Genomic DNA, 24,500 nt, shown 5'->3' on the forward strand with positions numbered 1-24,500 from the left:
ATTTGCCCAGTCCGTGCCAAGCCCAAAGCAACTTCCTCCACTGTCTTCGGTATGACCCAGTCAGTATGAAGCGACATAAGGAAGTGTGTCCACTCCGGTAGCAAGCGGGCAGTGAATGAATAGATGATCAATTCACTCCTCATTATCCATACACATGAGGCAAATATTGGGAGGAAGAATATGCGATCTCCTTTGCAGGTAGTCAGTCAATCATGATAATTCTCTTCCGCCCTACCAACCGAACAAAGGCTGCCATGTGAGGGGCTCCACAAAACCAATGATGAAAAGGGTGACACGGGCCCGAATGGCGAGGCATCTCGGAAACGAGAGTAAAAAAAAGAGCTCATCGAGAACTTTCTGGATGGATGTTTTGATAGAAGGATCTTGTCTTCCCTTAAATTGTAGGCGTAACATTGTTAAGAAGATCTAGAAGGCCAGCTAGATTGTCAATTTCCACCTCCATTAACATACTCCTTAGCGCCCAAACAGGCAGGACAAGCATTGGGCAACACCATAGATCTTTTCCGCAAATTATCAATTGTGAGGATCTAGTTACTTCCAACTAGCCACATGAAAGTCGTGATTTTTGGAGGGGCACGATAGGAACAAAGGAAAGCGGTATGACTCGAGCAACTTCTAGAAATAGCCTACGACAACTTCATGTAGAATGAGCGCACCGAAAAAATTCCGGACTTGCTGAAACGCCGAACCAGGGAATCCTTCCACTTCAGGAGTAGGCGAAATCCCCTGCAAACGAGATAAAAAGCCCACCAGATCAATGAATTCGAAATCATTCAAGTTCTAGCAGCTAGGAGGAAGCCACATGGCACGGGAAACCTAATCGGAAAAACGGTTTGCAATAGAAATATTAGCTATCGGGCAGAGGTTGGCTAGGGCAGGGACAAGGAAGGACGGACAAAGGGAGGGCTCTTCGCCAAGGTATTCAAAATCGGTTACGTAACGGCCATTATGTAACAGTAACGGTTACAACTGTTACACGTCACGGGGTCGAAACGGTCGTTACAGAAAAACGGGTTGTAACGGCCCCGTAACAGTTTTTTCAAAAAATAAAAAACAGTCGTAACGGCCAATACGACCCTTGTCATAACGGTAACGGTGGTGGCCGTTACGGCCGCCATTACTATTTTGGAATACCTTGCTCTTCGCATCATACATCCTCCCAGAATCTAACCCTAGTCCCCTCCCCTATAGCAAAACTTAGACCCTCAGCAAGCAACAGAGCAACTCGAGCCACCGATTTCCACAGGAAAGAAGCCCTGTAGAGAGACAAATCCCTAATCCACCAACCCCTGGGAGAGGAACCATACTTGATAGCAATAATTCTCCTCCAAAGGCTAGAATCCTCGACCCCAAAACCCCACACCCATTTGCCCAACATGGTCGAATTAACTACATCAAGACACTTGATGCCCGCTTCCCTTTCCACTACTGGACAACAAACTTCTTTCCAATTAAGCAAGTGAAACTTCCTGGTGGGGAGCCAACTTGCCATAGGAATTCCCTCCTAAGCATATCAATCCGGACCAAAACCGACTTAGGACACTAAAAAAGAGTCGAGAAATAGATAGGGAGATTGGAAAGGGCGGCTTAAATGGGAGTGACCCTCCCACTTAGGGAGAGCAACTTACTTTTCCACGAAGAAAGCTCTCTCCAATCTCTCAACCACCTCGTCCCAAAGGTGCAAAGTTGGCTTTCCCAAACATAGGGAAACACCCAAGTAGGAAGAAGGGAAGGACCTAGATTGACAACTAAAAGTTTCAGCAAGCTGGACCACCTCGGCCTGAGGGATATTAAAACCCGGGATTTCATTTTTCTCAATATTAATTTTAAGGCCTAATATCACATCAAACCACAAGATAGCTATCCACAAGTTGTACACCATGAGCTCAGAAGCTTGACAGAATAAGTGTGTAATCTGCAAATTGGAGATGGTTAATCTCCTAAGGTAAATTGGGGACATGAAAACCTCTAAAAAGACCTTTAGATACCTTTAGATACCTTTAGATAACATTTTACTGAAGGCTTCAACCACCACCATAAACAAAAATGGAGAAACAAGATCTCCTTGATGAAGGCCCCAAGAAGATTTGAAAAAACCAAAAGGGGATCCATTGATCAACACCGAGAGTTTAGCTGATGAGACACAAGCATGAACCCATTTCCTCCATTTGACATTGAAACCCATACGATTTAACATGTAATCAAGAAATGACTAATCTACGTTGCCATAAGCCTTTTCAAGGTACAGTTTAGAAATAATAGCCTCCATCCCTTCCTTAAGACAAAACTCCAAACATTCATGCACAATGAGGGCCCTCTCAAGGATCCGTCTCCCGGCTACAAACACACACTGGAAGAGTGAGATAACCTTATAAAGAACCAATTTGATTCTCTAACTAAGAATTTTAGCTAAGATTTCATAAGGACTCCCTATCAGATTAATAGGTTTGAAGTTCTTAAGGCTATCCACACCTTTTGGCTTGGGAATAAGAACCAAGAAAGAACATCCTAATTTAGATGCAATGCTACCCAAATCATAAAACTCCGCAGCAAAATCCAAAAGATTCGATTTAAGAGCCCAAAAAGATTGAAAAAAAGAAGAAGAAGAAGAAACTATTGGAAACTCGTCTGGCCTCAGGGCTTTAACCCTCCCCAAGTCCAAAATGGCAGCTTTGATTTCCTCCAAGCTGATGGGAACCTCAAAAGCCTCAGCTTCCTCTAGAGAGAGAATCAAAAGCAAGATTGTCTAAAGATGGACTTGAGATCCCATCATTCGAGAGCAAGGCTTCATAAAATTTGACTATGGCATTACTGATAGAATCCTTATCCATGACTCTATTCCCGTCAACAACAAAGGAGGAAATACAATTGGATTTGGCCCTGGTGTTAGCTATACCATGAAAAAAAATTGGTATTTTTATCTTCCTCTTTAAGTCGAACCACTCGAGACCTTTGGCGCTACTTGATTTCCTCTTCTTTGACCCTAGCAGAATAATCAAAAGATAACTTATCTTTCATAGCCCGATCAGAATCTGAAAGTAGACCACCCTCCTTAATGTTGAGAGCCTAAATGTCATTCAGAGCAACTCCATCTCGAGCTCCCTGAGGCCAAACACTTATGCTTCCAAGAAGAGAGCTTGGCTCTAAGCATCTTCAACTTCTTGAAAAGCCTAAAACTTGCACGCCCATCAATATCAAAGGACGAGCACTAATAGGAGACTAAGGTTCGAAAACCTTCAACCTCCATCCAGGCCAGCTCAAAAGGAAAGGGCTTAGGACCCCAATTAATCTCCATCCATATCCAGCAAAACATGACAGTGATTTGACACTAGCCTAGGTAGATCCCTTTGATGGGTAAGAGGGAACTTTTGAATCCACTTTGGAGACACTAGAAATATGTCCAAGAGAAACATAGAATGAGACGCTTGACCATTGGACCAAGTGAATCTCGCCCCTACCATCAAGATATCCACCAAGCTACGACTAAGGACCTAGTCAATAAATCCTCTCATACTAGCAGAGACCCAACCACCATGGAGCTTCTCGTGAGCAAACCGAATAACATTAAAATCCCCCCAATCCACCATGGAAGATACCATCTAACAAAGACAAGACGAATCATCCTAAAAAAGGGGGCGGAGAGAAGGGTGGCTCAAACCATACACCCTAGAGAACATCCATTTGAATCCAAAAGACACCTCTCAGAGAGCAATATTAATGGAAAAGACCCCCACCCAACTGTTCTCTTTGTGCCAAAGACGGGTTCCACAACACCACAATACCTCCCCGCAACCCTATCGAATCAAAAGACACCCACTCCACAACCTTACGACCACATAGACTAAACAATGCCCCTATCAATAGACTGAAGCTCGGACTCTTGGAGGACAACAATACTGGCTTTAGACAGCTTACAAACCGACTTAACTATCACGCGCTTTTGGGGGCAACCAAGCACACGCACATTCCAAGAAAGTCTCTTCATTGGGTAACCGATCTTACCCCTCTTCCCCTCTCACTACGAGGAACCACATCCAGAGGCCCATCCGAGCTAACCCTTAGGTTAATCAACTCCCTACACCCCTTCGAAGACTTTGAGGATCTCCTGCAAACATCCCCTGACGGCAAACTAACACTTTTTTGAACCATAGGTTGGAATAAAGCCACAAAATTCTCATCTATGTCCCTAGAAACAACCCCAAATAATCTACCCACATGGCAAATAGCATCCCTAACCCATCTTTTACTACTAACAACAACAACTAGACCCTCCACACTATCAAAGGATAGAATCGAGGAATGGAGATGCCCTGAAGGGGTCCGAACGTCCTCAAAACAGATAGCCTGAATAGGTGAGACATCCAAAGAATCCACTTTACCATGAGGAAACCCAAACTGACACTCGAAGGAGACATCCCCGATCTCCTTAATTGCAGCCCAAGAAGGGTTGATAGGCGAGAAAGGGAATTGTAGCAAGAGACCATTTCCCATACCATTACCGCCCAACAAGATATCCCGACTGACCCTAGATGGAGACTCTGAATGGAAGCGAAGGGAGGAAGAAGGCGGGGTATGAAATGAATCTTATTGAAATGGGGAACAGGGGTTTAACTCGCACGCGGGAGACAGAGCTCTCACGTGCCAACCTACTTGGACAACCCACACAAACAAGGGACTCCACATGAATGGGTAAAGGGGGAGGGACACCTCACTCCATATCTAAAGACCCCATGCTAGCTGGTGAAGAAGCGTGGGATGAAACACCTGTCACTGGAACTGTCAAACATGTCGTCACTAACATTCTTAAAAGGCTCCCCATCCTCCATCAGATATGAAGGCAAGAGGACGTGTATCTGCATTCTGTCAACTACAGCTGTCTCGAGGTGGACACACATTGGAGACTCATAGGTGTAAGAGGTGGTCGACTAGCCTCTCTCATCAAGCCCCATAAATGCGAAAGGTTGTTAATGCCATCACACCGTCATCACAAATATCACACATCTGATCCATATGCATCTCGACTCTCGAGCTCAGTGAACAACAAGCCTTCTCTCTAGGTGACACATAGCCACCGCACTGCACGAGGAGCCTCTTGTAATAAATGCCTGAGGATCCGATTCAGATCCATTCCCACTCATTTCTCCTCCTAATGCGAGATCAAGCTGGTATATGGACATGTGGGTGGGATTCCATTCTTGAGACAAAAGGAGGATCAAAAGGGCCTCATCAAACCGATGTGGCATAATTCTGAGGCTTTAATCAAAAGGGACCACTAGAGGAAGGATCAAAGCCCTACACATGCTGGGCTCATCATTACATGGAGCCATCTCTAGGCGTGGTGGAACGATTACATAGAACGGACAAGTGGGAGGGAAGAGGATGTCAGCTGTATATCAAAGAACGTGATAGGAAGTGTCAGGGACATGTATACACACCACCTATCTTAATGGAACCACACGAGTCAAGGACTCGGATCTCAACTTACATGAGCATCTCGAAAGATCCAATAGCCTGCAGAAAAGCCTCACTGCGGGATCACTAGAAGCCGTGATACACAGCTGGAGAAGGGGCCCTTGTCGGCTTCTTGCCATGAAAACCGGCAGAAGCAGCTCCTAAAAAATGCCCATCCCTTCCATTTGGACTACCCTGATAGCGAGTTTTACCTCCCCAACAAAAACAGAAATGGAGGGAATCGACACCGGGATTTTTATTCTAACACAGATCATGTCCCATCTGAGTTCCTCCCACCTCAAGTTGGATTCATCGATGGCAAGCAATTCCCCCCAAAAAGGAGCCAATAGCCACCATCACTTTCTCCAACCAAAGCTCCAAAGGGACATAAAAAAAACATGGAACCACATGTTAGATGAACAGAACAGAGACCAATCAACCCATTTGCTGAGAGAAAGAACTAGACCGCCCTTGTGAAGCTGACCTGCAAAAACTACACAATTAACTCTCTGTTGGGCTGAGAGAAACCCGAAAGACGAACTCAGATATTTGTTGGAGAAGGAAATCCCCCTCCGATAAACCGCAAGATTGAATAAACCAAAAGGCCAACTCCAAGGACGACATTTCCTCCCTTGGAGACGCAACCAAACTCCATTGCAAATTAGACCAAGCTTTATCGACTACGGGAGGGAGATCTCTAATTTCAGACCCAATAACAACATAACACTTGGTGATAGGGCCTGAAATTGGAACCGGAGGGGATTCTGAGCAAGGAGAGGAAGTGGAAGGAGATACATGATTCTCAACCAAATTCGGTGGATAGCTCCCAGTAACTGGTTCACCCACCAGGGTCTCTTTGAAGGACATCGGACCCTTCCTCAAGCTGGAACCACCACCATCCGATCTAACCAAGATAAGAGGAAGAATTAGGGTTGACTCTTTTCCCTTGTTGTCGCCTACCCTTAACCCCTTTCCCTTCTCCGTTCACCGTCGTTGACCCAAAATGTGCCCATTGGACCTTGATTTCCCTTTCATTGAAATATCTACCCCTCATCCCTTCAAGAGCTTTACAGAGCTCCTCTTCGCTATTCATCCTAACAAAAGCGAACATGGATGACGACAATTTAACCCTAGGTATGATCACCTCCCTTACTTTCCCTAAATGCCTGAAGACCCTAGAGAAGTTAATCTCCATCCACTCTTCAGGGAAATGGTTAACAAAGATGGTCGGAAGTTCCTTCAAAGATTCGTCCCCTATTCTACCATGTTTCCCCAAGTCCCTCTTCCTACCCTTATCCACTAGGGTCCATTCACCATCTTCCTTATCTCGAGCTGATTCGACCACCTTCACTGGTCCTTCGTAAGCAATTCCCTTTCCTTTAGATTAGGCCCTAGCTCTACCACCCTCTATGCTTCTCAATGACCTCCTACTTTTGCATGCCAATACCCCAGAGCTTCTACCTGCCCTACTTTCGGGAAGTATATCTTCCATAAGACCCCTTTAAACCGGGGCCATAAACGCAATCCCACTCATCAACTTCGTATAGACCGCGATGATCCCTACTATCTTCGATATGCCCCGCATCCCTCAAGGGATCTCTAATTCCTTTCGTAGTCTCCCCTCTAGAGCCTGTCCTCGGAACTCTTGAAATCTTCCTTGTCTCAATCGTTGAGACAATTGTCATCTCAATCTCCATGAAAATCGCCACAAGAAACCCCACGAGCATACATGGTTTAAACTAAGAAATGGTTGCAAGAAACCCCAGGACTTTTATGCACATTTTTCACAGTTTTTCTTTGTATCCCCTTTCACAATGGGATTTTGTTATTTGATTGAGGTATCATTCATGAGTTAAAGGCAGGAGATTGGGATTCCCAGGATGTCAACCAAAAAGTAATCGAGGATACCAATGTTGGAAGTGGCAGTTATGAGCTCAATAAGGCCTTAGGCCACATTAGAAACAAAGGAAGGGAAGAGCAAATGCCCATATGAAAGGCAATGAAAATATTAAAGAATTCTTTTGGGAATCCATGGAACAAATAAAGAAATAAGTTGCAGATACACATGCCAATGTTTTAAATATCGACAATATCAGCTGATATATCCTAGGATATATCTTGTATCCCACCTGTGTGATACGAAACGAACGGGTAGTGCTGATATATCCTACCTATTCAATCCAGTGAGCATTTTCGATTTTCGAACCATGTTTTTGTTGTAACTCATGTTAAAATCAGTGTCAAACGGTTACAAATCTATGATTCTTCACATTTTCCATCAAAAATCATGGATTTGGAACTTCGATTTCGAGATTTAGGGGAGATGGGGCAAGTTGCGAAAAATTGAGAAAAATCAAAATTTCTCAATTTCTCGCAAATTAGTTGCAATCTTTGTATGCAAACACAAAATTAAACATGTATGTAACCTGATCTGGTGATTCTTCTTTTGCTTTTGAATGTATTGCTTGTGTTTCCATACATGTCTTCTTACGTTTATAAATTATATGAATATACTTTGAATATAATTGCATCAGTTCAATTGGAAAGCACATATATTAGGGCCCCATACAAAGGAAACCCCTATCATGTGCAATTTTTTATTTTTTATTTGTAATGTTTTGATTTCTAAGTGTGTATTGATGTCTTTTTCAACAATCCCTGAAGTTTCTTTGAAAAATTCGACCAAATTCCCAATGATCCCATGTTTCCCAACAACAACAATATATTACACGATACAACCGATATATCATATGCGATAACCGATATGTATCCGCATCCCAAGGGTGCGATACATTACACAATAACGATATCTAAAACATTGACACATGCTTCAGAAAGAACAATCTACTCAATCATATGCTTTTTCCACGTCAACTTTACAAATACTAATTTGTGTCTGACACCCTGCTACTTCCTATAGAGTCAACACCCTGAAATGATGATTTTATAAGGCCCATAACTTCTTGGAGTCCATCCGTGAGAGCTTGAGGGGTCGTTTGGCACCATGGATTTGGGGGGATTTGAGGGGATTTCGAATCCCCTGGTTGTTTGGCACCATAAAGTAATTGGGGGTTTCAAATCCCCTCAAACAAGGGGTTTGAAATCCATGGTGAAAGCTTGGATTACATCTAAAATCCTTCCAAGAGTTGCATGTGTAACATGTGTCACTAGACTATTAATCTATTGGACACATGGCCCACTAATGATATCCCGAAATAATATCATCAATTGCATCACTATAATTACTTCAATACGATGATCAGCACCGTCCAAACATTGTCAATGCAAATCACACTTAGACGTGATCTTGTGCTTGTGGCCCATTCGAGACTTGGAATTTCATCATTTTCGGGCAAAGTATATATTTTTAGCGGACTTATTACAACCATTGTGTCAAACATTATGTACGTTCAGTAATTAGAGATATTAAAGTTGATTTAGTAATTAAATTCAAACCCCTATAAATATACTATGCATAGCTACTTTTGGATTAAAGTTGATTCTGAATCCAGGGTGACAAACACAATAAGAGGATTTCAAATCCAGGGGGTTCCAAATCCACACTCCCAAATGGGCACTTAGCCAGTATCTTGTTATAGGACTCCCACCTAACTTAACAACCAAAGATCCACCATTCTAGAGCCCAACCTTTCTAGGAATAAACGAGATGAAAGTGGAGTTGGTGTCAATGTGAATTATACTCTTTCTAGAATTCATTGATAGCCATTGTGAATAATGCATGTTTCCTAGAATTGACCGAATATGTCCTTGATTACCTCTCGACATTTCCAATAGACTGCCATTGTAGATTTATCCGGTCCAAGCACCTTACCCCTCTGCATAGCAAACACCAAGGGGCCCCCTTGATTTTCTCACTAATTTTTTTTATTTTTTATTTTTTTTCTAACCAACTAGCTTTATCAATTGGAATGATTAAAACACAATGTCATCAAGGGTGGAACTATTGACCTCTTCCTTGGAGTAGAGAGATTGGAGAAATTCAACAATCAAGTCTTCAATCTCTCTCTTCAACAAAACAACTCTTCACCCAAGCTTGGAAATATGGTTAATACTTCTTGCATTGATAGATAGATGGAAGTGTTATTGAAGGGACTACTTTGGTGAAGATAGATTCTATTGAGAATGGCATGTGTGTGTGTGTGTGTGTGTGTGTGTGTGTGTGTGTGTAGGAGGTGGAAGATCTGTAGACGATCTTAACCTAACTAGTATGAGTTGTACATGTACAGCTGTAGATACGTATCTTGAGTAAATAGAGAAGGAAAGAACAATCTATTCCATCATAAGCTTTTTCCACGTCAACTATACAAATCATGATTTGTGTTTGGCAGTCTGCTTCTTCCTATGGAGTCAATACCCTTAAATAGGGATTTGATAAAGCCCATAACTTCTTTGAGCCATCCGGGAGAGCTTTAGCCAATATCTTGTTACAAGATTCCCACCTAACTTGACGGCCAAAAATCTACCATTCCCCGTAGCCCCCATCTTTTTAGGAATAAACAAGGTAAAAGTGTAGTTTGTGCTAATGTGAATTATGCCCTTTCTAGAATTCATTGAATATAGCCATTGTGAATCATGCTCATTTCCTAGAATTAACTGAATTCATCTTCGATTTCCTCCTAACATTTTTTTTTTATATATAAAATGCCATCATGAGCCCATCCGGTCCACACGTCTTATCCCTCTCCATAGCAAACACCACTCCCTTCGATTTCCTCACTAAAATCTTTCTAACCAATTCACTTTATCAATTGGAATGATTAAAACACCATGCCATCAAGGGTGGACTTGTCGACTTCTTCCTTGGAGTAGAGAAATTAGAAAAATTCAACAATCAAGTCATCAGTTTCACATACGCACGCGCACACACAAACAAACACAAGATGTGAGAATCTGAAAAGATCTTAAACTATCTACTATGAGTTGTACATGTACTCCCGATGAGAACAAAGATGGGCAGAAAAGGATTCTGGCATAAACATGTTGGCTACATTGCATTTAAGGCAACGAGGCCAAGGAGATGAGGTGACTGCACAACTTAAAAGTGCTCCTGCACAGAATCGAAACTGATGCTCCCAACGAGCACCAAATGAAAGACACCAAACACCTCTTTTCTTCCAAGAACAAGGTGGGTTTTCACAACTCTCCACCAACTAGGAAAATATGTCACTGTATTGATGGTCTTGAGCGAAGTTGAGGGCTAAACCAGCAAGATGGTCAGATAACCAACTAAGGGGAGTTTATAAAAAGAAGAAGAAGAAGAAGAAAGCAAAAGGAACATGATAATAACAAGTCGGACTTGTTATCAAGGCATTCTCATTCAAAAGCAGTGGATGTAGAAGTTTTCCTACATTCCAATGGCATTGCAAACAGTGCGTTAATCTTTTCGTGAGGATGAAACGTGTTCTATAATGCTAAATTTCAGCTTTAATAACCTTCAATTTGCCTATTGGGCATGCATAAGTGATGTACGCCCACGGTCCACCATAGGGCCCAATATGTGCTGATTTTTTTAATGTTTATTTAAATATTTGGATCCTAAATCAAGGATTGAAATTTACAATGTGGAAAATATGGAGGCTGACCTAAGGATGTGATTGAAGAAATGAAGGCATGTGGTTGAAGATCTGGGATGTAATTGAAGATTTTAGAATTATTTTTATATTTGCTTTTACTATTACTGGGCTTTTACCATCTTAGGTAGATCGGATTGATTTGAAGTAAACTATGAGATGCAGTTAGGATTATTTTCTATATTGGCTTTTACGATCTTATGTAGATTATATTGATTTGAAGTCAAATATGATAGATTTGAAATCAATCTCTTAGCTAGGGGGAATCTCATTAAAGATTCACTTAAAAGTGAATTTTTTTTATTTTTATTTTTTGGTGGGGGGGTCTAGGCTAGGCTAGGTGGTGGTAAGTAATTCCAAAGTTTTCTAAGTGTGAGTTCTTTTCTTAAGCATTGTAAGAAAAAGCTTGATATTAATAAAGTTATTTCTCATTCTCTACTTAATTTTTCTTATGACTATAATTCTAGGTAATTCCAAAATTTTCTAAGTGTGACTTCTTTTCTCAAGCATTGTAAGAAAAAGTTTGATATTAATAAAGTTCTTTCTCCCTCTACTTAATTTTTCTAGTGAGTGTAATTCTTATCTGCTTCTTTGCGATTCGTTGTCGATATTTCATTGATTCAATAATACAACCTGGTTATAGAAACAATGAGATATCAACACCAAAACGAAAAGAAGTGGACAAGAACTACACTTTCAAGAAAAAATGAGTAGAGGAGAAATAACTTCATTAATATCAAACTTCTTACTACCATGCTTAAGAAAGGAACTCGCAATTAGAAATTTTTAGAATTACTATTTCCTACACGCTCCCCTTTTATAGACTCAAGTGAATCTCTAACGAGAATCCCCCCAACTAAGAGATTAATTTCAAATCAATCATAGTTGACTTCAAATCAAGAAGATTGTAAAAGTCTAATAATAATAAAACCAAACACAGAAAATAATCCTAATTACATCTCATAGTTGACTTCAAATCAATCTAGTCTACCTTAGATAGTAAAAGCAAATATAAAAAATAATCTTAAAATCTTCAATTACATCTCTAAATTAGCCACATATCTTCAATCACATCTCCCTCATATCTTCAATCAGATCCTTAAATCAACCCTATATTTTCCACAAATTGTAAATTGCAATCCCAGATTTAGGCCCTAATCAGTACATATTGGGCCCTATGGTGGGTCCTGGGCTTACATCAATAAGAGAGCAGCACTTCTATCTTGTCTGCAAAAAAAAAAGTTTAACAAAATTAGCTCTCTCGATATTGGCTTAGCAACTCAATTAAACTTTACCTCCAGCCCGCCAACTAGAGATTCATCCTAAGCATGTATTGATCTAAAATTGGGCCAAAGTTTACGCAAATCCCACCCCTTATTTATGCTAGCTAGGACAAATAGATAGTTGAAGCTAGTGTTTTAAATATCAACGATATTAGCTGATATATCCCACGGTATATCTTGTATCCCACCTGTGTGATATGAAATGCACAAGTAGTGGGATATATCCCACATGTTCAATCCGGTGAGCATTTTTTTATTTTCAATCTTTTTTCTGTAAATCATGTTAAATTAGTGTTAAATTGTTACAAATCCATGATTTTTCATGTTTGCATGAAAAATCATGGATTGGGAACTTCGATTTCGAGATTTGGAGGACCGACTTGTGGAAATTTGAAATAAACCAAAATTTTCCCAATTTCTCACAAATCAGTGGCAATCTTTCTGTCCAAACATAAAATCAAACATGTATGTAACCTGATCTCGTGATTCTTTTTTTGCTTTTGAATGTATTACTTATGTTTCCACACGTCTTCTTACATTTATAAATTATATGAATAGACTCTAAATATACTTGCATCAATTCGGTTAGACAGCACGTAGATTACGACCCCATACAAAGAAAACCTATTATGTGCAGTTGTTTTTTTTGTAATGTTTTGATTTGTAAGTATGTATTGATGTCTTTTTTAACAATCACTGAAATTTCATTGAAAAATTTGACCAATTTCTAATGTTTCCCCTATGTTTCCAAGAACAACGATACATTACGTGATACAACCAATATATCCCACGCGAAAACCGATACGTATCCGTATCCCAAGGGTGTGATATGTAACACGATACCGATATTTCGAACACTGGTTGAAGCAAGACTCTAAGCATACACTTTTCAAACTTCTCAATATGATTTCGCAGACCATGACCACATACTCTATAGAACTCACTCATGTATACAAGGCGTAGACACGCTCATGCCCAAATCCATGTTACCTGAGTATCGGCATGTGTCAAGTATAGCAAGGATTGGGTAAGATGGATTTAAACCTTGAATTCTCAAGATATGGGTAAGACAAGGATTTGTTACATGTCACAAGAATAATCATGTCTAAATATTTTCCCGAGAATATCAACAACATGTGTTTTTAGAGAATTGGTGCGCTTCACTTTAAATCTAAGTTGCATAAATTGTCAGGGGAAGTAGTAACAGATTTCATGGTGGGAAAGGACAGAAGAATGTATTTCAAAATTTTAGCAAGTGTAAAAGCATAGGAATTGGAAGGGGGACCACAAGTCTAAAGCAGAAGCGCAAACAGCACCTCGGGTAGAAGGTTCCTTCAACTCAGCTATAAATACGAAAGAACTTTTGACTTTCCCATGCCTACTACTCAACCACTGAAACAATTGAGTTAATATTCTTTACATTTCTATGCATAAATGCCTGCTCAAAAAATAAAAGAATTCTATGCATAATCACCAATAATCACCTTTGCATATTTTCCTCAAGAAACAAAATCATTGCTGTTCTATACAATCCTCAATTCCTCATTTCCAAATAGAAAAATGAGATAAAAGGATTTTAGGGTTCACTATGAACAATAGTGGTCATAATCCGAATCTAGTGGTGCCACGAGCAATGTTATGATTTAGTAAATAAAAATTGTGGATATCAAACCAAACAAGACTAAAACACTTTGGGATCAGGCAATAGAATAGAAAAACAGTGCCAAGCTTAGGGAGCAGAAGGTAGCATGTAACGGCTGCATGCTCTGGCCATGGATTGAATCCCATCTTATCACCAGGAAAAAAAGGGGGGGTATTGAAGAAAGAACCACAAAAATTTAGATTTCTAGAAGAAATGTTCCAGGAATATGAAGCAAACCTGTGGGTGCGCTGCATTGAAGGGTGGAATACCAACAATCAGTTCAAAAAGAATAACACCCACAGACCACCAATCCGCAGTTGTACCTGCCAAAATGGATCATATGAAAGTCAATTCTAGAGAAGTGACCTCTGAATAGCCGAAAAAGGAAAAGCATCTCCTTGGCTAAATAATGATTAATTGTGTGGTGTAAAGTGGAAGAATGTTATACCAACCATGTGCTACTCCCAGTAGTATCTCTGGTGCCAAATAATCAGGGGTACCAACAGCGGAACGTTTCCGCTGCCGCTCCCGTTGATGGAAGTGCTCATATTCAGATGACTGAGATTCATCTTCTCCAAGTAGTGATGTCCCACTAACTGCTGGACCTGATAAATCATCAGTGCTGTTGATGAGACCAACCTTTGAAAGCCCAAAATCTGTCAACTGTCCAGAAATTTAACCAAAAAAAATAGTAAGGGTCTACATGAAGGAAAATTGACAAGGGTACAGCCATTTCATGATGTTAAACATGCCAAGAATACTAGATTGATAGGCCAGTTATCTAGAAAGAATACTGATTAATTAAAATAAACACTGGAGAGTAAATAAATAAAACTTATAAATAATTCTACTCTTTCAAATCAAATAATCCACATGACATATCAAGGAAGAAAATTGATCATGGTAATATAACCAGCCATTTGGGTGAATGAGCTATGCTGAGTTTGATACTCCACCAATCAAGTTTCGTTCTAATAGTAGCCAAGAGTTAACAATTGTCTCTACCTCACTAGAGACATTGAAAAGTTTGGCAAAAAGCATCAAATGCACAAAGTGGACTTTGTTTGAGATTAACCAGTTAGCCTATTGTTAGAACTTCAATAAGGATACCTTGCGCATTAACCGGTTAGCCTATCGGTAGAAGTTTGATACACACATTGTGACAACTTGAAAGAAACCAAAAGAAAAGGCTCATAGAGAATCTCTCCCAGAAGTCCCAATCAAATATCACGAAACTTGCAATTCAGATGAACTGCAAAGAGAAGGAATTTAAGTCTTACAAGGAAGCAAATCAACTTTGGACTAAGAGGAGGTTTGTCCAAATCCTATATGTTTGTAGGTTTACCATTGCAAAACGTCCAAACCACGATGAGACAAACAAAAAGTGCCCCATCATGTGTAACACCCCGATCCCAACGGTAAGATATTGTCCGCTTTGGCTGGCACAATGTCCACCTTCACGGCTTTGTTCTCGCAGGTGGAAGCGGTTAGCGAACCACTCGCAAAACGCATCTTACCCTTGAAGGCCAAAGCCCCACATATAGCCCAGATCTTTAGGCATTCCCTTTCCAATGTGGGACAGGCCGTGCCTGCCCAACCGGGCTGTGGTCCTCAGTCGGGTCGGTGACGAGCCTTCGAAAATAGACTGCCAGCTGTCAAGGAGGTGGTGCGCCTGTCCCACATCGGAAAGGGAATGCCTAAAGATCTGGGCTATATGTGGGGCTTCGGCCTTCAAGGGTAAGACGCGTTTTGCGGGTGGTTCGCTAACCGCTTCCACCTGCGAGAACAAAGCCGTGAAGGTGGACATTGTGCCAGCCAAAGCGGACAATATCTTACCGTTGGGACCGGGGTGTTACAAATGGTATCAGAGCGAGGGCGCTCTGTCTCCCGAGGGGGGGTGGGTGCCTGCCCAGCCGGGCTGTGGTCCTCAGTCGGGTTGATGACGAGCCTTCGAAAATAGACTGCCAGCTGTCAAGGAGGTGGTGCGCCTGTCCCACATCGGAAAGGGAATGCCTAAAGATCTGGGCTATATGTGGGGCTTCGGCCTTTAAGGGTAAGATGCGTTTTGCGAGTGGTTCGCTAACCGCTTCCACCTGTGAGAACAAAGCTGTGAAGGTGGACATTGTGCCAGCTAAAGCGAACAATATCTTACCGTTGGGACCGGGGTGTTACATCATGAGACCAAACATATCAAAACTAAAGAAACATAAGATATTGCTAGCCAAGTCCCTGGAGAAGCTGACACTGCTGCCAACTGTTTAGCCAAGGTGTACTTATAGTGTGGTAACATGCATTTATTGTTTTATTGGACTTTATCCACTAAAGATTTCAAATCAATTATTTGTTTATTTTCAGCAACAAACATCCATTAAGGTAATCGATAAATGCAGGCAACACAAAATAGAGTCTCGACACTGACTTCACTATAACATCAGCAAGGAAGAAGCAATGTCACTCAATTATTATCAAACTGATTGCAATCTTTTTCTATCTGTGAGGATCCCGCCAGGCCATAAATCTTGCTAAGAAGAATGCCTACGTTGTGGCAATTCCCCCTAAAAGGTAATGGGTTACTCCCACGTCCTTCCAGAGTGTATCTTTTCACAGGTTAACCAAAAACAAAAAACAAAAGAAACTTCGAATATTTCCCTCTTCGCTTAACCTCGACATCTGTTGACCTTGTATACTATTTCAGAAGGACCTTCCCTTTACCTCTGGGGTAGGAAAATCATGACTGGGATAGCGGATGCAAAGCTATGGAACACCTACTCCCACATCGGATATATTGCGTAGCAAATTGGAGGAATCCAAATATGGCATATAAACAGAACTTCTATTGCCCTGCCCCATCAAAACATTGAACTAGCAACAAATCTAAAAGAAACATTTGACGATCAATTATGAATTTAAACATAAAAATGTTCAGATAATATTAAAATACAACGGATTCACGAATAACAGATATCTCCCAAAAAGATTTCCAGTTCGATCTTTTTTATTTTTTCTCTCGACTCTAACCAACCCACCTATTTTCCCAATCTAAATCGAGAAGGGTTTACAGGAAGAAGAATTTGTTCAGCGTGTTCTATTTGAAGTTGGCATCTCTAGGAACATGACTGAAAGAAAATCGGCCACTAAAGATTCTTACTCCCTTTAACTAAAAAACCAACACGTCCAAAAAACCATGGTACTGCTTGACAATGACACCCAGGATAGATCCACATCCAAACAACAGTGGTACCACTTGACAGTGACACCCAAGCTAGATAGTTACAAGAGTCGCCTCAGTGATAACAGTCACCATCAATTTTCTATGAAAAGCAAGAATTCTGACCTTGATAGCCTCCGATTCCACTCTGATTGAATAAACTCGCCCATTAGGCAAGAGCATGCAAGATGAATCAGACCATTCTCCTCACCACCAACACCCCCAATGCCAGATGGGCCAGGGTTGCCAATAGATGACCCATCAATGTTAACTTCCACCATCCACTAGGTGGCGGCTTCTGCCTTTCCAGAATCTCTAGCACATGATCATCTACACCTTTTTTTTTGAAGGCACGATCATCTACACCTATAATATCACTCCAACTACAAATAATGTCTTCCGCCAAGACACTAAAGACAGGAGAAGCAAGGCCCCAGTCAGCAATCACCAATTTAATAATTAGCCATAAAGGATTTGTCATCAAACATTCTTTCCGAATACCCCACATGATATCCAAGAGGAACATTGTTCACAAGATTGCACCACGTTGTTTAAAGAGAGAGAGAGAGAGAGAGAGAGAGAGAGAGAGAGAGACCAACTTCCAATAAGAGCCTCGATCAACTCTAGGAACCTGAAGTAATCTTAAAAAGGTCATAGAAAAGGGGCCAAATCTCCCACACTGCAACACAATGAATGAATAAATTATTTGTTGTTTCTACCTTCTTCTGGTACAATTAACACATTCTTCTTCTTCTTCTTCTTCTTCTTTTTTTATTTTTTTTTTAATGTCTTCCACCAAGACACTAAAGACAGGAGAAGCAAGGCCCCAGTCAGCAATCACCAATTTAATAATTAGCCATAAAGGATTTGTCATCAGACATTCTTTCCGAATACCCCACATGATATCCAAGAGGAACATTGTTCACAAGATTGCACCACGCAGTTTAAAGAGAGAGAGACACCAACTTCCAATAAGAGCCTCGATCAACTCTAGGAAACTGAAGTAATCTGTAAAAGGCCATAGAAAAGGGGCCAAATCTCCCACACTGCAACACAATGAATGAATAAATTATTTGTTGTTTCTGCCTTCTTCTGGTACAATTAACACATTCAGAATCACCACAATCCTATTTCCAGTATTGTCAATTATAAGGATCTTGCTAGCTAACACTAACTAACAAATGGTCTCCACAAAAGGGGGTGTAAAAGAACCCCACACCTTAGTTGCATAGACCTCCTAACCCGAAGCCACTCATGCTAGGACTCACATTTCAAAACGATCTCCTGCTCCCGCTTCGTAGTGACTGATACTTGCTAGTATCTCGAAAGACACTTCTCTGCTCCAGCACCTGAATCTATTGTCGTTTCAATTCATGCTTCGCACCAATTTGAAAGCATGCATTCACATTTATTCTTAATATTAGTGAAGCATATGAATTGACCATTCACGAGGCTAAAGAAGCAATGGGAGGAAAATTTTCCTGGCTAGATCTTTCATGCAAAATGGTTGGAAGAAGCTAATGTCCATATTCTTGATGCAATCCAATTGATTGGTGAAGAGGAAGACGTGGCTCAAATACGAGGCTCAAAGAACTTCATGGTAAAAAGAAGGTAAGAGGAGACTAAATGAAGGCAATAGTCTACGGTGGTTTGGCTAAAAGAAGGGGAAAACACGAAATGTCTAAGTGCTAATTGTTTGAATTATCTCCGATATTATCGAAATGTCTCCGATATTATCTTTATCTCCAGCTCAGCGATACCGATAATGCTGGTAGTATCAGAAATTTCAGGAATTAGCAATGTCTTGCAAAGTATCGCCAACGTATCAATATCACTAATGTAATCGCCAATATTTTCAACTACGTAAATTCTAGGTGTCGCTTGTATTGCCAATGCATCAATATTGCCAATGTATCGCCAATATTTTCGACTATGTAAATTCTAGGTAATGCTTCTCTCATAAGTGTATCGACAATATTTCAATAATATTGCCAACGTATTGATATCATCAAATTTTAATTTATTAGGAAAAAATTTATTTCATTTTTTTTTTTTATGGGCACATGGTTGTATGTAGTGTTCAATTTGACATTGATAATATTAATAATATCTCGATATTATCGATATCGCAACATGCGCGATATTGAGACCATAATCTTTCATTTCCTTTCCAATTGGTTATGCTTTCTTGGTGAAATATAATGTGTTGTTGATATTTTGCAATATCGATGGATGTTTGGATGGAAGGTTGGATGGTTAAATAGGCTTGGATGGGATGGTTGGACTGATTTCTTACAACAGCACATGCTTTTAAGGCCCTATTAAATGGAACCTTGTTATATATGCATTTTTTTTGCAATTTTTTATTTTTAAATATGCAAATATGTACATTTTAACATCTCCTGAAGTTTCGCTGAAAATTCCACCGTTTTTCCCATGTTTCCCCGCATTTCCGGTTATCAGCGATATCGATATTGTTCCGTATCCCTGGCCAATGAAACTTGTAGCAATACCAATACTTCGAACACACACCAACCAAATTAATACCCCAGTAACACCAACATTTTCAAATCAATAGCTTGTTGCTAACCCAATGGCGTTGGCAAGCTGGCGAGGGGTAAGAAAAGATTGAACAAAATGAGGGGAGCAGCATAACAGTCAATATTATCAAAGCAAAATGAGAATTCTCCAAAAAATATGGAAGTCCAATATAACAAAGATGTGGGAGTCAAGAAACCTAGTAAAAACACTACAAAGAAAATCAAGAAAGTACACGACCAAAGAAGGAAACAGATTGAAAGCAAAACTTAAATGCGGTGACTCTACAACATTAAAAAAGCAGTCCAAGGAATTCAAACTGAACAGAAAGGGATGACGATCAGTATAATGACAACACCAAAAACAAGGAAATTCACCCTCTCCAACCGTTTCAACACACCCAAAAAAATAAACCGGCATGCATGCACCAAAGAGAATAGGTGTGCAAACGAAATTACAAAAAGTAGTAATTTGACAACTTTCCAAATATTATTGAGAAATGAAGATCAATCACGAAGGTTCGTACAGCCAATTTAAGAACCTCCTAGAAAGGGAAGTCTTCATGCCACAGTCGAAAAAGAAGGAAGAGACACTGGTAAAATGACCAAGGCAGTTCAAGAAAGATAACCAACCTTGATATGACCATCATGAGCAATCAACAAATTATCTGGCTTCAAATCACGATGCACCACACGCAGGGAATGTAAGTATTCCAACGCAAGAACCTGCATGTCATTTGCATTAAGAAGAGAAACAAATATTTCACAAAATAAATGACACCAAATTACAGAAAATGTACACTTGAGCTCACCACTTCTGCTATGTATATACGAGCAACATCTTCTTCTAAGCAACCTAAGTTTCTCAGTAAAGAGTATAGATCTCCTCCATTCAAGTACTCCATTACAAGATATAAATTCTCTTGACACGTGAAAGAATAAAAAAACCGTACCTGAAATGTTTAATATTCTAGTCAGAAAGAAAAATTTTAAGTTTCCATGCTAAAGATAAGTGCTTTTTTCACTAGACCTCACCACAAAAGGATTGCGAACTGAAATTAAGATGTTGCGCTCGGCCAAAATACTCTCCACAGCATTTTTACGGATCATGTCAGCCTTTTTAAGAACCTGTACGCATCAAATATTCATTAAAATTGATCAAACTTTAACTCTCCCATATAGCTCCCAAACGATATAATCGTAACTCAATGCCAGATCAAACAAATTGAAATGGAGTTAAAAGAAGGCATGAAAAAAAAAAATGAAGAAACAAGAAAAGGATTTCAATTCATCAAGGTCTTAAATAAAGATTAGAGGCTGAGACTATAATCAATACTTATGCAGTCTCTCCAAAAATATGGCAATTTATCATGCAGAACACTAGCTAACCAACCGATAGTGTTGACTGTAGCATGTTCTTCTTTTCGGACCTGTTTTGATGGGAAGGCTGCAATGCAACCAGATAGGAAATCCTTTATTATTCTCATTTCAGGCAAGAGACAAATGAAAAGAATTTGAAAAGGGCGCTCTTTTAATACCATCTCCTCTTCTTTTTTCTATCAGTAACAAGGAATTTATTAAAGGAAAACCATCAAGGCAATGGAAAACAGCCCCCCATACAAGAGAAGATATATGGATTAAGCAGTGTGTAGGAAAATATATGTAATTGTGTGTGTATTTTATCCGAGTACTACTGTGAAGCACTATGTTACTCCCATGTTAATGTGTATGTGTCGGTTTTTTGAGCTAACACTTGGGCATTTGCTTACTGAAGTTCCATTTGGACAGCCTTCTCTGAACATGGCACATGTCCATGGTTTGTCAACAAAAGTATTTTGAAGTATTTTGACATGACATTAATTTCAATAAAACCGAAGACAGACAAGCTTGTCTAAAAATTAGCCATTACTGTGGATTGGGCAATCCAGACACGAAATTGGTGTTAGCCTATTTTCAAAAAAAAAAAAAAAACACACACACACAAAGTAGCAATATTATGTGCGCATGCATGGCATGTGTGTCACAAGTGAGACCGCTCATCTTCGGGCACCCTACGTGTGCCACTTTCAACATTCAAGCACCCCACATGTCCACCTGTGCCAATGCCCATGTGTACATACACCTCATGTACCACATCTACCATGTGTGTCACCACGCATATTCAAGAGAATGACATGTGTTACCATGCATTTCCAAGTAACTAGTATGTGCCACGTTTGCCATATTAATCTACAACTACGTCGCATGTCCACACGGGCCTAACGATGTAGGACCGATGTATGAAATTAAATAATGAATGGAGATCAATCAGCAAATTACTTTAAATCATTAAAAATCACAAGCACACTAAATACCATCTCACATTCCATGATTCTAAGCAGTTATGAAAAGTTCAAACCTAAATTAACAAGCATACGTCCCACATGACATTAAATACATGAAACTAGGATATAATGGATGTAGAACATCCTAATAGCATAGGGATTATCCTAACTTAAAAGGGAAAATGTAAAACTAACTAGGGCTATCTAGATTTGGGTGTGGCCGTGTGGGTAAGGCTAGGATTTAGGGAAACTGGGGGAAACTTGAAATTAGGGTTTAATTGGGTAAAGGAATTGATTATTTAGGTTTTAACTAGGGGGGAATTAGAGTTTTGGATGGTTGGTGGCTAGGGATTTGAGATGAATGAGGGGAATTTGGGAATTAGAGTTTGCAGTTGAAATTGGGGATTTTTGGAATTGGGTAGTAGGGTTTGGGTTTGGACGGGGGAATGGAAAGGGTTTTGAAGGGAAAAGAGGAGAAGGAACCAAAAGGGATGAAGGGGGACCGTACGGCCAGCCCTATGGGCTCACACATGTGACCGTACGATCGCGCGTGTGGGTTCGGTAGGGTAGGTTTTGGGTCCCAAGGTTAGGTTTGATGTGGGAATGATGAAGGAGAAAGATTGAAAGAGTTTGGAAGTGGTTATGAAGAATTTGAATGGGAGAAATCAAAAGTTGTAACAAATACCTTGTAAAGAAGAAACTCAAAATGAATAAATGAGAACCTTGCACTCTCGTTGATGGAAGATTTGAAGACTTCTTGACATCTCATGAAGATTAGAGAAAAGAAAGAGAATTTTCTTCTTTTCTTAATGAGCGAAAACACCTAAGAGAGGTCACATGAAAGACTTCTTCACCTCTCATAGAGTGTCCAAAAGCATAAATCAAACATAAAACTAGTCCTAAAACATATATGTCCTATGATGAAAAATGGCCCACAATCAATGGCCCGATCATATACTCCATGCGATCCAACGGTCTGATCGTCGCATCCTTCAAATCCAACAGTCCGAATCACTCCCTAAAGCAATCCATGTACATCTTCTCAATGTAGGGTCTTCCAGATGCTCGTACATGCATTATGGGGTCTTCAACACGGATACTTGCCTGGGCACGGAGAAACTGGGGCTTGCCTCCTCCTCTGAAATGTGTACAAAGGTGTACGTGATGCGATGTCCTCATCACCTAATGTGTACAATAGTTACTATGCTTGTCCAGACAGGGAGTTTGACAAACAACAGACTAATACAACAAAATAGTCCATTCATCCAAGCTTGTCCTAGCCCTCTAAAAGGGAAAAGTATGGGATTTGAAAGAGCTTGATTTTAGAATATTTATGGTGATTTTTCTAGGATTTTTTGGTAATTTTTTGGGGTGTTTAAAAAATAAAAAGTCTGGAAATGGTATAGATTTTGTTTTTTCTGTACAATTTTTACAAGGATTTTTGTAATGTTTCTACATATGGATCTAGTGCAGTTGAGTGCTTCCCTACTACAAAAACAAGGTTTGTGTAACTTGGATGAGATTCGAACGAGTCTTGAAGTTTTTATGGAATAACATTGTCATGCAAGAAAAAATAGCTATGTTTTGGGGGTTGTTATGAATTATTGCTCAAATTTAGAGTTGTACACAAGTCGAGTTAGCTCGATCAACTCGCTCGACTCAACTTGATCAAACCCTGACTCGAATCGAATTGGGTCGGTGACTCAGTCATTTTGATCTTAATGTTGCTCACCGAGTGTTTGATGAAATGCCTCAACAAAGTGTTGTTTCTTAGACTGCCCTCATATCAGGGTATTCTCGAAATGGGTATTCGAGGGAAGATTAAATAAATAAATCCCCACACAAAAAAAAAAAAAAAAAACTATACATTATAGGACTGCCCTCATATCTTGATCTTGATGTTACTCATCGAGTATTTAATGAAATGCTTGCAAAGCACTTTTACTGAGAGCTTTCGAAGTGTGAGAGATTGAAGATGCAATCTGTGTTTGAGAAAATGTCACACAGGCTTGAACTTGGCCCGAGCTGCTGACCAAACCAAGCTGGCCGGTCCAGCTCGACGACTGAGTCGAGCCGAGTTCAAGCTAGGGTTGGTTGTTGGCCGAGTCAAGTTGTGCCAAGCTCGACTCGTGTACAACTCTGCTCAAATTTGGTGACCATATGAAGTTCGATGAAAGATGGTCGACTGGGTAAATTCAGGGCTGTTTTGTGGTTATTTGAAGAGATCTTTTGATACAAGGAGCAGTGGGCCTAGCTAATCTCCACCATTTATCTTTAGGTTGTCCGCAATCTTATCATTCAAAAGCTCGTGTGTTCGCAACATTACATGCGGATCATCATCGATGACCCATGTAGACCACTACTTGCATCATCTGGATCAAGAGAAGGACGAAGATTATTGCTCATTCTGATGAAGATTTATATCTTTGACCTAAGCAGGTAG

General features: G+C 40.2%; 1 protein-coding gene across 5 annotated transcripts in view; it reads right to left on the reverse strand.

Annotated features, from left to right (window-relative positions):
• The window catches only part of LOC131251485 (probable serine/threonine protein kinase IREH1), a 70,206-nt gene that overhangs the window by 10,437 nt on the left and 35,269 nt on the right, over positions 1-24,500 (reverse strand). For 4 of the 5 annotated variants that reach the window (XM_058252225.1, XM_058252223.1, XM_058252224.1 and 1 more), the window contains exons 7-11: positions 20,769-20,861; positions 20,546-20,686; positions 20,367-20,459; positions 14,441-14,651; positions 14,226-14,311 (exon numbers count right to left, since the gene is read on the reverse strand). In XM_058252225.1, the coding sequence (XP_058108208.1) occupies positions 14,226-14,311; positions 14,441-14,651; positions 20,367-20,459; positions 20,546-20,686; positions 20,769-20,861 (624 nt within the window). Of the gene's footprint in view, positions 1-14,225; positions 14,312-14,436; positions 14,652-20,366; positions 20,460-20,545; positions 20,687-20,768; positions 20,862-24,500 lie in introns of all 5 variants that reach the window. The other variant, XM_058252227.1, reaches the window with a different exon arrangement.

This window comes from Magnolia sinica, chromosome 7 (genome assembly GCF_029962835.1).
Source record: "Magnolia sinica isolate HGM2019 chromosome 7, MsV1, whole genome shotgun sequence".
Classification (NCBI taxonomy): Eukaryota; Viridiplantae; Streptophyta; class Magnoliopsida; order Magnoliales; family Magnoliaceae; genus Magnolia; species Magnolia sinica.